This window comes from Ranitomeya imitator, chromosome 4 (assembly GCF_032444005.1).
Source record: "Ranitomeya imitator isolate aRanImi1 chromosome 4, aRanImi1.pri, whole genome shotgun sequence".
Taxonomy (NCBI): domain Eukaryota; kingdom Metazoa; phylum Chordata; class Amphibia; order Anura; family Dendrobatidae; genus Ranitomeya; species Ranitomeya imitator.
This window is the reverse complement of record NC_091285.1, coordinates 450,063,995-450,079,127: the sequence shown is the minus strand read 5'-3', so window position 1 is coordinate 450,079,127 and position 15,133 is coordinate 450,063,995. Positions and strand designations below refer to the sequence as shown.

Here is a 15,133-nt window from a genome sequence, read left to right as displayed (position 1 = left end):
AATAATATGCCTTTATTAAGAAGAAGGTGGCAAAATATATAAAACAGTTTAAAAACAATGTGCACGTATTAGGACGAAGATTACCAGTAAGATATATATATCAATGAAAACTAGCAGACCCAGTTATATCTCATATTCCTGATGCGCATTTTGGAAAGACTTCCTTCGCCAGGAATCCCTGATGAAGGAAGTCTTTCCTAAACGCGCGTCGGGGTGCGCGGAGACCCTTAAAGGTATTTTACCCTCATATTTTATTCCTCGCATCTTTCTTGCATTTTTCTCTTACTGCACTTAGCACTTTGTTTGGGGCATTGCAATCTTCTTTATTTTGGCATCTTCGTTAATTTTTTGATACATCTTGTGATTGAGCACATTATATAATTTAGCACAGGCACCTTATTGTGATCATTATATGTGGCACATTTGATTTGAAATAATTGGCTTTTTTTGTACATTATTGCACAAATGATTTTTTTTTTCTTCTTTTACACTTGAGGAATATGAGATATAACTGGGTCTGCTTGTTTTGATTGATACATATATCTTACTGGCAATCTTCGTCCTAATACGCGCACACATTGTTTTATATATTTTACCACCTTCTACTTAATAAAGGCATATTATTACGGTAACTATTCTCTGTTTGGTTACCCTTGGCTATTCATGGTTTTCGGTTGTCTTGGCTGGTTCATCCGTGCATACAGGACAACACAACTACACACACGTATACAGGACAACACAACTACACACACACACAATGTATACAGGACAACACGACTACACATGTGTATACAGGATAACACGACTACACATGTGTATACAGGATAACACTATACACATGTACGCAGGAAAACACTACACACATGTACGCAGATAACATGACTACACACGTGTACACAGGATAACACTACACACGTGTACACAGGATAACCCTACACACGTGTACACAGGATAACATTACAGACGTGTACACAGGATAACACTACACACGTATACACAGGATAACACTACACACGTGTACACAGGATAACACTACACACGTGTACACAGGATAACACGACTACACATGTGTATACAGGATAACACTACACACGTGTACGCAGGAAAACAATATACACGTGTACGCAGGAAAACACTACACACGTACGCAGATAACATGACTACACACGTGTACACAGGATAACACTACACACGTGTACACAGGATAACCCTACACACGTGTACACAGGATAACATTACACACGTGTACACAGGATAACACTACACACGTATACACAGGATAACACTACACACGTGTACACAGGATAACACGACTACACGTGTATACAGGATAACACTACACACGTGTACGCAGGAAAACAATATACACGTGTACGCAGGAAAACACTACACACATGTACGCAGATAACATGACTACACACGTGTACACAGGATAACACTACACACGTGTACACAGGATAACACTACACACGTGTACACAGGATAACACTACACACGTGTACACAGGATAACACTACACACGTACATAGGATAACACTACACACGTGTACACAGGATAACACTACACACGTACATAGGATAACACTACACACGTGTACACAGGATAACACTACACACGTGTACACAGGATAACACTACACACGTGTACACAGGATAACACTACACACGTGTACACAGGATAACACTACACACGTGTACACAGGATAACACTACACACGTGTACACAGGATAACACTACACACGTGTACACAGGATAACACTACACACGTGTACACAGGATAACACTACACACGTACATAGGATAACACTACACACGTGTACACAGGATAACACTACACACGTGTACACAGGATAACACTACACACGTACATAGGATAACACTACACACGTGTACACAGGATAACACTACACACGTGTACACAGGATAACATTACACACGTGTACACAGGATAACACTACACACGTGTACACAGGATAACACTACACACGTGTACACAGGATAACACTACACACGTATTTACATTTACTGGATATACTGGATCCACTATGTATTTCCATTAAGCAGAGGGCTTTTCGGTCTCTTTCGTCCCGCTACATTTAGCCCAACTTGGGTCTCTCCCTAAGGTGGCTAGCATGTATGTAGCATTTACTGGATAGTAAGCTGCACATTTCGTTCCCTCACAGTCAGTACCCGGTTTCCGCCACACGAGGGCGCCGCTTCGCTTGTGTTGTGTTTTCGGCTGGTCCTGACGTCAGCTCGCCATCGCCCTCAGTCCGCCGCTGGCCGGAGTTCCTGTGTGATCCCCCCGCTTCCGGCAGTTCCAGTGATGGCGGATGAAAGCGGAGTTTTACAGCACGGCCCCCCGGAACTGGATGAAGATGAGGAGACACCGGGCGCGGACAGTGACACAGAGGGAGAGGACATCTTCACCGGGGCGGTGAGTAACACTAAGAAGTAACAGTTGCAGTAAGTAGCGGCGGCGGGTAGCGGTGTCATGTCCTCTGGTCTCACCCCAGTCTCTAGTGTGGGCTGTGCTGCCATGCTCTGCGCTCATGTTTCCGTACATTAGTCTGTAGCCTAAACCCACAATATCAGCAGACTGTATATAATGGCAGGGCGCCGCCATATGTGTACATGCAGAGGGCCTGTGTGAGGAGGGGGCATCACTGCCGTAGCCCCCCGTGTGTGAGGAGGGGGCATCACTGCCATAGCCCCCCGTGTGTGAGCAGGGGGCCTCACTGCCGTAGCCCCCCGTGTGTGAGGAGGGGGCCTCACTGCCGTAGCCCCCCGTGTGTGAGGAGGGGGCCTCACTGCCGTAGCCCCCCGTGTGTGAGGAGGGGGCCTCACTGCCGTAGCCCCCCGTGTGTGAGGAGGGGGCCTCACTGCCGTAGCCCCCCGTGTGTGAGGAGGGGGCCTCACTGCCGTAGCCCCCCGTGTGTGAGGAGGGGGCATCACTGCCGTAGCCCCCCGTGTGTGAGGAGGGGGCATCACTGCCGTAGCCCCCCGTGTGTGAGGAGGGGGCATCACTGCCGTAGCCCCCCGTGTGTGAGGAGGGGGCATCACTGCCGTAGCCCCCCGTGTGTGAGGAGGGGGCATCACTGCCGTAGCCCCCCGTGTGTGAGGTGGGGGCACCGCTGCCGAAACCCCCCGTGTGTGAGGAGGGGACATCACTGCCGTAGCCCCCCGTGTGTGAGGAGGGGGCATCACTGCCGTAGCCCCCCGTGTGTGAGGAGGGGGCATCACTGCCGTAGCCCCCCGTGTGTGAGGAGGGGGCATCACTGCCGTAGCCCCCCGTGTGTGAGGAGGGGGCATCACTGCCGTAGCCCCCCGTGTGTGAGGAGGGGGCATCGCTGCCGTAGCCCCCCGTGTGTGAGGTGGGGGCACCGCTGCCGAAACCCCGGGTGTGTGAGGAGGGGGCACCGCTGCCGTAGCCCCCCGTGTGTGAGGAGGGGGCATCACTGCCGTAGCCCCCCGTGTGTGAGGAGGGGGCATCGCTGCCGTAGCCCCCCGTGTGTGAGGAGGGGGCATCGCTGCCGTAGCCCCCCGTGTGTGAGGAGGGGGCATCCCTGCCGTAGCCCCCCGTGTGTGAGGAGGGGGCATCGCTGCCGTAGCCCCCGTGTGTGAGGTGGGGGCACCGCTGCCGAAACCCCGGGTGTGTGAGGAGGGGGCACCGCTGCCGTAGCCCCCATGTGTGAGGAGGGGGCATCACTACCAGAGCCCCAGTGTAGTGCCTGCCTATCTGTAGCCTGAGGACCCCACTACTCGGTGACTATGGAGCTTTGCCATCTGGAAATAACGTTTCTGATGCCAGGCAGGTTTGCACTATTTATGTTTTCCTTCCTGTGATATCTTATATGCCGTGCAGGTCTTTACCCTGATAACTGCCCCCTTGCTCGCCGCCAAGTTCAGTGGTCACACAGGTCTGCATTGTGACGGCCCCTCAGCTCTGCACAGGGGCCACACAGCTTTACATCTGGGAAGAAATCTCTGCCCCCTCCCTGCAGGGCTCAGCACATTCCTTCCATGTAGAGCCAATATGTGGCTGCAGATTGTTGTCAGCAGGTTTCTGGTTATTTCTAGGTCTCCCACTTTTTCGGGTGTGTACATACACGAGCAGGAAGCAGCGGTTTCATTTCCAGCACTCGGCAGATGTGATCTCCTCGCTGTCTGACTTCGATGCAAGATATGTTTGCCACATGTGGATTGCTGGTGGATATGAGCCGTGTGTTTATGAGAAGTTAGATGATATTGTCACAAGGCCTTGTGTGTAATTAACTTACAGACTTGTTGATAAGATTCCTTAAAGGGGTTGTCCATTACTTTAAAAGCTAGCATTAATCAATCTATACTAAGCAATGTAAAAAAAAACAAACCTATACACATCTGCAATTTTTATTTTTTTTTAAAGCTATACTTGCTGGGCTGCTGCCACATCTCCACACTTGGTACCCCGTTGTGCCCCGCCGGCCCAGAGAGGGAACTTTTTCTAGCAAGGCACAGCACGGGTCTGTGTGTGTGTCTGTGCCTCTGCTTCTCCAGCTGCCCACCTCCATAGACTTCAATAGGCAGCTGTAAACTGATCACTCAGCGTGCTGGTGGTTTTTTTTCTTCGATTTGAGCTGCATTTTAGACTGAGTAATGAGCTTATGGGGGGATGAAGTAGGTTTCTCTGATGTTTTATGAAGTTTTTACGCTTGTGCTATTGATTTATGCCAGAGACCATTTATTTGTACAGCACTGTAGTAAATATTGGTGCCAAATAAATGTTGCTATTTCAATATTATACTGTTTGCCATAAAACATTATGTTGCTTAAAGATATTCCTAGGATTTAAAACGTGTTTACTTTTGGTCCTAAAGCAGCGCTAGTCTTTTCTGTAGGCGGTGTATAATGTAGCCCAGCTCAGTATATGCATGTGTTCAGAATAGTTTCGCCTTCATCAGATCATTACAGGGGAAGGGGGTCTAACAACTACATCTTTCATTTGCTAGAATAAATCAGCCCACAGTAGCCCTCCGAGTGATAGTCCTATTTTGCTTTTGGCTTGAAATGTATGATCTCTAATTTTTTAAGTGTGCCCAGGTTAAAAATGTGCCCTCCAGGTTGATCACTTCATGTTCAAGGGTCCTGGCTTCTGCCCCCAGCCCCTCCAGAAAACAGCTGAATTTGTCACAGAAAGCTACTGTCAGCGGGGCATGTGAATATTGCGTGTGGAAAACTTTTCCATCAGTTCTGGAAATGTCACATAATTCTTACATCCTGTAACTTATAGGGGTTGTCCAGGCTTGAGACTCGAGGTAGCAGTCACTTTGTGTGACCGTAGACTTGTGAATCCTAACATTCCTGCTCCTAGAATTTGCCGGGAGCTTGTGAACGCAAGTATGCGATTTGCATACTTTCAGCCACATGCCACCTAGACGTGTCCGGCGGTGTTCAGTTCATTTGTATTGAGCAAGGCCGCACATGTGAGATATATGCAAACCGCCCACCTGCTCCCGGAGCCAGCACTAGGGAATCCTGCCAGTGGGTAATGTGCGCGCTGTGAGGATCCAAACGTCTGCAGTCACACAGTAAGGCCGGCTTCACACTTGCGAGTTTTACGGACGTAAGAGCGCAGAAACTACGTCCGTAAAACTCGCAAAAAATACGGCACAATTATTCTCTATGCCCCTGCTCCTATCTGCCGTATTTTACTGATCAGTATTATACGGCTTTCTACGGCCGTACAAAATCGCAGCATGCTGCGTTTGTCACCGTACTGCGCAAGAAATACGCCAATGAAAGTCTATGGAAGCGTGAAAAATACGGATTTCACACGGACAAGCAGTGTGACTTGCGAGAAATACGCAGCGCTGTTAGAGAGAAAAGCCGGTAATTCAGTGCGGTGTACAGTAAAATCACACTGACAGCTTACAGTCCAATAGGTAGAATAAATGTGTACACATAGAATAGGTATATATATATATATGTCAGTGAGACACATATATGTATATATATTACTATTTATTCCAGCGCTATACAGCTTGAAAGCCGGTAATTCAATTACCGGCTTTTTCTTTCTCCTTCCTAAAACCCGACATGATTTGAGACATGGTTTACATACAGTAAACCATGTCTTCTCTCCATTTTTTTGCAGATTCCACACTACTAATGTCAGTAGTGTGTATCTGCAAAATTTGGCCGTTCTAGCTCTTAAAATAAAGGGTTAAATGGCGGAAAAAATTGGCGTGGGCTCCCGTGCAATTTTCTCCGCCAGAGTAGTAAAGCCAGTGACTGAGGGCAGATATTAATAGCCTGGAGAGGGTCCATGGTTATTGGCCCCCCCCCTGGCTAAAAATATCTGCCCCCAGCCACCCCAGAAAAGGCACATCTGGAAGATGCGCCTATTCTGGCACTTGGCCACTCTCTTCCCATTCCCGTGTAGCGGTGGGATATGGGGTAATGAAGGGTTAATGCCACCTTGCTATTGTAAGGTGACATTAAGCCTAATTAATAATGGAGAGGCGTCAATTATGACACCTATCCATTATTAATCCAATTGAATGAAAGGGTTAAATAAAACACAAACACATTATTTAAAATTATTTTAATGAAATAAAAACAATGGTTGTTGGAGTATTTTATTCTACGCCCAATCCAATCACTGAAGACCCTCGTTCTGTGAAAGAAAAAACATAATAAACCAACAATATACTTACCCTCCGCAGATCTGTAACGTCCAACGATGTAAATCCTTCTGAAGGGGTTAAAACATTTTGCAGCAAGGAGCTTTGCTAATGCAGGCTGCTCCTCACTGCAAAACCCCGGGGAATGAGTCTAAATATAGATCAATGAGCTATATTTAGCTTCATTTGCGGTGAGGCGCCCTCTGCTGGATGTTCATAGATCGTGGGAAATTTCCTAGAAAGCTCCCAGGATTAATAATGGATAGGTGTCATAATTGACGCCTCTCCATTATTAATTAGGCTTAATGTCACCTTACAATAGCAAGGTGGCATTAACCCTTCATTACCCCATATCCCACCGCTACACGGGAATGGGAAGAGAGTGGCCAAGTGCCAGAATAGGCGCATCTTCCAGATGTGCCTTTTCTGGGGTGGCTGGGGGCAGATATTTTTAGCCAGGGGGGGGCCAATAACCATGGACCCTCTCCAGGCTATTAATATCTGCCCTCAGTCACTGGCTTTACTACTCTGGCGGAGAAAATTGCGCGGGAGCCCACGCCAATTTTTTCCGCCGTTTAACCCTTTATTTTAAGAGCTAGAACGGCCAAATTTTGCAGATACACACTACTGACATTAGTAGTGTGGAATCTGCAAAAAAAATGGAGAGAAGACATGGTTTACTGTATGTAAACCATGTCTCAAATCATGTCGGGTTTTAAGAAGGAGAAAGAAAAAGCCGGTAATTGAATTACCGGCTTTCAAGCTGTATAGCGCTGGAATAAATATTAATATATATACATATATGTGTCTAATGACATATATATATATATATATATATATATATATATATATATATATATTTTTTTTTTTTTTTTTCTTTTTGGGACACATGGATCATTTCTATAGCGGTATGTTGGTTTTGCAAGCCTGCGAGAAAACCACGCAGTACGGATGCCATACGGATTACATACGGAGGATGCCATGCGCAAAAAACGCTGACACACCCTGCCTACGGAGGAGCTACGGACCACTATTTTCGGGACATTTCAGCGTATTACGGCCGTAATATACGGACCGTATTTTCATACGGTGAGTGTGAAGCCGGCCTAACTGTAAACTTCAACCTCAAGCCTGGACAGCCCCTTTAACATAAACTTCTTCTCATTCTCTTTGTTCCTGTCTTTACTTAGATTTTTTTTATTTCACAATTTTAATTTTAATACAGGTGTGTCTCAGAAACTCTGACATTCTCACCATCCTCCTCCTCGCTGCACTGTGTCTGGCTGCAAGACAACTGACTACAGCAGAAGTCTAGCTGCTTTGCCCTATGTGTAGTAAGACAAATGATTAGTTGGCCCCAACCTTGACCGAAGCAGTGGCTTTACTCTGGAGGCTAGTCAAAAATCAAACTGATCAGCAGATAAACATGAGATTTCTAAAAGATTGACTGTTTTTAGGTTCATACAGAAAATGCTGCAGACTAAAGGTACTTTCACACTGAGCAACTTTCCAACGAGAACGACAACGATCCGTGACGTTGCAGCGTTCTGGATAGCGATCTCGTTGTGTTTGACACGCAGCAGCGATCAGGATCCTGCTGTGACGTCGCTGAAAGTCCAGAACTTTATTTGGTCGTCAGGTCGGCTTGATTTGTCATGTTTGACAGCAAAAGCAACGATGCCAGCAATGTTTTTTCATGGAGCAACAACCAGTGAGAACGATAAGTACGTCACTGGATCGCTCCTGCATCGTTCTGCTGTTGCCGGTGTTTGACTTCTCCTAGCGACCTAAACAGCGACGCTGCAGCGATCGGCATCGTTGTCTATATCGCTGCGGCGTCGCTTAGTGTGATGGTACCTTTAGGCTAGAAAAAGGCTGGTGTGTTTCATGGTCCTTATACAGACCGCAATGCCCTCCCGGTTCTCACTTACAGCCTCATATTTGTCTACAAGGTTGTAAGTTTGGGTCAGGAACTCACAGGTTGGAAAAATATGTTGCAGATCTGCTGAGAATTTGTGGCTGAATTCACATGATTGGTACTATAATTTACGCTGGTGGTTTCATGTACTAAACTGCAGCGTTCCCGGCCATGTGGATGTACCCTAAGCCCAACGATGGATTTGGTGGGTGCATTGTAAACTTTCAGGGCATGTTAGAAAATGTAAGCAGTGGTGTGATCGATGGTTAGGGGCAGCCACTTCAATTGTATCATTTGTATTGGGGACAGTGCCTGTAAGAAACACATACACCGCATCACCTTCTGACTATTTGTGGACTGTACACGTCTCCATTGTCTCTATATAATCTGCATTTTGGCAAGATGACAGGACATTTTGCTGATGGAAAATATTTCAGTCGGCTGCAGGAATTATCCAACAAGATCCACATTCACCATGTGAACTGAATAGTCAGCTTTTCATTCACCTCCCACAACACATGACTTGTGTGCAATGTCCAAATATGACTCAGGAGCCAGGAACTTGGATGGAAACTGGAGACATCTCAGTGGGTTCTCCTAAGGAAAGTGCAGTTATAGCTCTGATTGTCAGGAAGAAATTTTGTGGGATGACCTGTGTGTTCCTTATAAATGTTGGCCCACAATTTATCCACTAAACACTATCATGTGATTAAGAACAGGAAAGAGGTTATTGTGAAACATCAGCCAATCTGAATGCTAGGGAAGGTAAATGATAAAAAAAAAAAATAGTCCATTTGTGGTTGACCTGTGAATGACCAGAAATGGGAAGCGCTCGTCTTTTATGTTTAGTTTCTCTGCAATGAATGTGAATGTTATACATGCTGCTAATAACCAGCAGTTTTTTTCCATCACCACAGCCGCACCATGGAGAGGTGATCCACCCCCAAGGACAAGAAACCTACAAGTTTAAAAGGTGGAGCTTTTCTTCCCGCTTCAGTGGTTTCCTGTCCTTAAGGTACCGTCACACTGAACGATATCGCTAGCGATCCATGACGTTGCAGCGTCCTGGCTAGCGATATCGTTCAGTTTGACACGCAGCAGCGATCAGGCCCCTGCTGTGCCATCGTTGGTCGCTGCAGAAAGTCCAGCACTTTGTTTCGTCGCTGGACTCCCTGCAGACATCGCTGAATCGGCGTGTGTGACGCCGATTCAGCGATGTCTTCACTGGTAACCAGGGTAAACATCGGGTTACTAAGCGCAGGGCCGCGCTTAGTAACCCGATGTTTACCCTGGTTACCAGCGTAAAAGTAAAAAAAACAAACACTACATACTTACCTTCCGCTGTCTGTCCCCAGCGCTGTGCTTTCCTGCACTGGCTGTGAGCGCCGGCCAGCCGGAAAGCACAGCGGTGACATCACCGCTCTGCTTTCCGGCCGCTGTGCTCACAGTCAGTGCAGGAAAGCACAGCGCCGGGGACAGACAGCGGAAGGTAAGTATGTAGTGTTTGTTTTTTTTACTTTTACGATGGTAACCAGGGTAAACATCGGGTTACTAAGCGCAGCCCTGCGCTTAGTAACCCGATGTTTACCCTGGTTACCGGCATCGTTGGTCGCTGGAGAGCTGTCTGTGTGACAGCTCTCCAGCGACCAAACAGCGACGCTGCAGCGATCGACATCGTTGTCGGTATCGCTGCAGCGTCGCTGAGTGTGAAGGTACCTTTATTCATCACTTTCTCACCGGTCAGCGGGTTAGAAACGATACGGCTTCACTGAAGGGGTAAACTAATGCAAAACTTTTATAGAACGGGTCATTCCGGAAGTGACATTAACAAATTTGTTTACTTTTTTTTCTATTATAAATGTGTATTTATTAGTGTAATTTTTTTTTTATATACCGGTATCTTTTTTTTTTTTTTTTTTTACTAATTCATGGCAATGCATTATATCAGTACATAAATCTTTTTAGACCATGCTTTGAGCATGGTCTAAAAAGCTTTCCATATCTTGGTGACCCGGGGGTCATCATGACAACACCGTGTCACCATGGCAACAATCGAGCCCCTTCGTTGGCGCTGATTTGAAGGCAGAAGGAGCTCCCGTCCCTCTGCCCGCCTCCTAAATGTTGTGATCGCTATCGATCGCACCATTTAGGGGTTTAAACAGCCAGGATCAGTGCCGTAGTTCGGCCACTAGTAGCGCTGAGCTCCTTTTGAGAACGGGCAGCAGGTGCTGATATTTCTGACACTTGTACATGATGTACTATGTCCTTTGTTGGTTGTAAAGGGGTTAACATGAACTTTGTTCATGGCACAACCCCTTTAATGGACTTAAGAATAGGACCCTTTATGTTCTTGCTGAGAAGCAAGATATAAGTTCCGCTGAGGACTTGGAAAATGGGGAATTAGTAGGCTTCAATTCAAATGTTTCATCTTTATCTTCCTCCTCAGATTCTGATAAAGGCTGTCCTTGTTTTCCAGCAGAAGATACCGATAAGTGAGTTAAGACAGTTAAGGTACCGTCTCACAGTGGCACTTTGGTCGCTACGACGGCATGATCCGTGACGCTCCAGCATCGCTCCAATATCGCTCCAGCGTCGTAGACTGCGGTCACACTTCGCAATGCACGACGCTGGAGCGATAATTTCACAACGTATTTGCGATGTAGAAGCCGTTGGTTACTATGTGCACATCGTATACAATATCGTGCACACCTTTGTTACACCATGCGATCATGCCGCCACAGCGGGACACTAGACGACGAAAGAAAGTTTCAAACGATCTGCTACGACGTACGATTCTCAGCAGGGTCCCTGATCGCAGGAGCGTGTCAGACACAGCGAGATCATAAGGATATCGCTGGAACGTCACGGATCGTGCCGTCGTAGTGATCAAAATGCCACTGTGTGACGGTACCCTTAGGGCCACATTGAAAATTGAGAACGTTAAGCTGCCACAAACCATACAGGATGTGATGTTTGGAGGTGAGGAAGCAGAAATGCCTTACAGTGCATTCCAGCGGGATCAGATTTTAACCAGTTTTCCAACCATTCAAAAAGCAGCTGAATTCTTATCAGACGCCTCTGCAAATGCAGTAAAGGTACCTTCACACATAACGATTTCGTTAACGATATCGTTGCAACCTCATGCTTTTTGTGACGTAGCAACGATGCCGCTAACGATCTCGTTATGTGTGACAACGACCAACGATCAGGCCCCTTCTGGGAGATCGTTGGTCGCTGGGGAATGATCAGGACCTTTTTTTTGGTCGCTGATCACCCACTGTCATCGCTGGATCGGCGTGTGTGACGCCGATCCAGCGATGTGTTCACTTGTAACCAGGGTAAATATCGGGTTATTAAGGGCAGGGCCGCGCTTAGTAACCCGATAATAACCCTGGTTACCATTGTAAAAGTTAAAAAAAAAAAGAGTACATACTCACATTCCGATGTCTGTCACGTCCCCCGGCGTCAGCTTCCCTGCACTGACTGTCAGCACCGGCCGTAAAGCAGAGCACAGCGGTGACGTCACCGCTGTGCTCTGCTTTACGGCCGGCGCTGACACAGTCAGTGCGGGAAGCTGACGCCGGGGGACGTGACAGACAAACACGGGGAGAGCATACAAACTCTTTACAGATGTTGTCCTTGGTTGGATTTGTACCCAGGACTCCAGCGCTGCAAGGCTGCAGTGCTAACCACTGAGACACCATGCTGCCCAGCATTCAATGTCGGGGAGAATTTATTTTCGGACCAGTCCTGGATGAGATCCTGGAAAAAACAGCAGATACCAGGAAAGGGTTCCCCACGAATTCCTTTCAGAGGAAATCCTTTTGTCCTTCTGGAAGGAAACAGTTTGTGTCTACCAGGACCAGAGATCCAAGATGGAAGGTCCCAAGAACTAAGGGGAAAAACTTAAATTATAATCCCTTTTCTTTTCTTCTGATCCCTCAAAAGTATCTGGAAGACAATGACGCCAGGCCCCAGGTGGGTGGAAGGCTAAAACGGTTTCTTCCTGCCTGGTTAGAAATCTCAAGAAGCACTTGAAATTTAAATACCACAGGTCAGGGTTTACAGCTAGAATTCAGCTCCAAGCCACCAGAAAGTTACTGAAATCCAGTCCTCAAAAGCAGGGCAACAGGCTTTAGAAACAGGAACTCTAGACCTTTGTGCAGAAGGGGATCATCACTCAGGTTCCAGAATCAGATAAAGGGAGAGGATTCTACAGTTCTCTTTTTACAGAGAAAAACTCCTCCTTGAGAACTACTGAGTACCTGAAAGATTAAAATAAGGTTGAATATTTAGATGTGAGAGTCCTCAGTGGTTGATACCTTTTTAATGGCTAACTGAAAAGATGGTAACAAATTGCAAGCTTTCTAGACTACTCTTGTCTCTTCATTAGGCATAGAAACCTTAGCAGCCTCACAATTTACTATCTTTTCAATTAGCCATTAAAAGGTATCAACCACTGAGGACTCTCAAATCTAGATATGTTTCTAACTACTGGCTAACACGGTACAAAGATATACAGTATATCTTTGCTGTTTAAACGTCAAACATTTCAAAATTGAAGTGACAGTAAAACGTCTTTTTCCAAAATACTACATGGCAATACTAGGTCTCTAAGATTCGTATTACCGTGTACCTATCCTTCAGGAACATTAGAAATTCCTAAGAGTGTCAGTAAACATCCAGTATGCATATTGCCTCTTCTGAGAAAAAGAGGACTTAAACTCTATAGCGCCACCTGTTGGAAGTAGCGATCCTACAAATCACAATCAACTCTTTAACGAGTTGTGCAATATGACTTAGGATAAAAGCCAAATCAGTATCTCAATTCGCAGACACGGTGTTTTGGGCTGTTGGCCCTCGTCAGTGCGAAGCATGAGAACTGATTTGGCTAGGTGAGAGGCTTGGGACTGGGGTCTAAGGGGTATCGTTTCTCCTTATGGAGAGTGACATACCATTTCTGGCTTGTCAAGGTAAGGAGACTTATTCGCCGTGCAAAGCTCCTCTGGGAAATATAATATGCAAATTGCCTCTACTGAGAAAAAGAGGACTTAAACTCTATAGCGCCACCTGTTGGAATTAGCGATCCTACAAGTCTCAACCAACTCTTTAACGAGTCGTGCAATATGACTAAGGCTAGGTTCACATTGCGTTAGTATTGCGTTAGTGGCAGTACGCTAACGGGATCCGTTACACAGCACCACTAACGCAATGTAACGGGTCCGTTAGCGCTGCCATTGACGGCAATGTAACTAACGCATCGCTAATGTATGCCATTTTTGGCATGCGCTAGCGATGTCCCGTTAGTTTCTGACGGACCTCAAACGCTGCTTGCAGCGTTCGAGGTCCGTTCCTCGCTAGCACAGATCGGACATCTGCGCTAAGGGGATCGCTAAACGCGATCCCTTTTGGGACATTGCGTTAGCGCAGTCCGTTGGCGTATGCGCTAAATGGATTGCCCTAACGCAATGTGAACCTAGCCTTAGGATAAAAGCCAAATCAGTATCTCAATTCGCAGACACGGTGTTTCGGGCTGTTGGCCCTCATTAGTGCGAAGCATGAGAACTAATTTGGCTAGGTGAGAGGCTCTGGACTGGGGTCTAACATCCAGGTAATCTGGCAGCATTTTCAGTTTCAAGCTCTTTCCTTCAACTTCTCCATGGCCCCAAGAGTGTTTGCGAAGATAATTGAGGAGATGTCAGCCCATATCAGAGAAAGAGATGTATTGTATATCCCATATATAGATTCCTTCCTGATGGTTGGAAAGACAAGGTTAGCCTGCAGTCAGGTGGTAAAACACATATCCAGCGTCTTAGCTTCCTTAGCATGGCTGTAAAAGTGAATAAAATCAAAGGTGATTCTGGAGCAGAGACAAGTTTTTCTGGGAATCCTTCTGGATTCGTGCAAAGGGACATCTTTACTTTCAGAAAAAAAAGTGGACGAAATAACCAGGATTGTTTCTCATCTGATCAGGAACCCAATAATATCCCTGAGGGAAGTTATGTCCATCCTAGGGTCCCCGTCATAGTGCATTACGGCAGTTCCATGGGCACAAGCTAATTTCAGAACTTCAGTGGGAGGGTCTGGAAGCAGAAAAAAGATACAGGAGATACTGAGATTGGACTTTGAAAACGACTCGAGTGACTAATTTGGTGGCTATGTTGGGAGAATTACAGAGAGTTCCCGGGAGATCTTGAATCCGTCAGTTATCATCATAGGTTGAGGTCCCGCCATGGGACCTCAATTTAGTCTTCGATGCCCTAACTATATAACCATTTGAGCCATTATCTGAAATACCGTTTAAACCTCTAACCTTTAAAACTATACTACTGGTGGTCTTTACCTCCGCTAGAAGAATGGGGGGGGATCTCTACCTGACTAAACGCTCACGCTCCTTAAACCACTGAAGCGGGAAGAGAGGCTCCGTCTTTTAAATCTTTGAGGTTTCCTGTCCATTGGGGCTGATCCTCTCTTTATGGTGCTGTCGTGGGTTCTGAAAAATCAAATTATCATTTTACACATGCAGCTCCATGGCAGAAAGTCTGCATG

The 15,133-nt window shown here is 46.4% G+C and overlaps 1 protein-coding gene across 1 annotated transcript in view; it reads left to right on the top strand.

Annotated features, from left to right (window-relative positions):
• Positions 1–2,256: 2,256 nt before the first annotated feature.
• The window catches only part of SNX1 (sorting nexin 1), an 81,620-nt gene continuing 68,743 nt past the window's right edge, over positions 2,257–15,133 (top strand). The window contains exon 1 of the mRNA XM_069765744.1: positions 2,257–2,438. Coding sequence (XP_069621845.1) covers positions 2,328–2,438 — 111 coding nt within the window. The 5' untranslated portion in view covers positions 2,257–2,327. The remainder of the gene's footprint in view (positions 2,439–15,133) is intronic.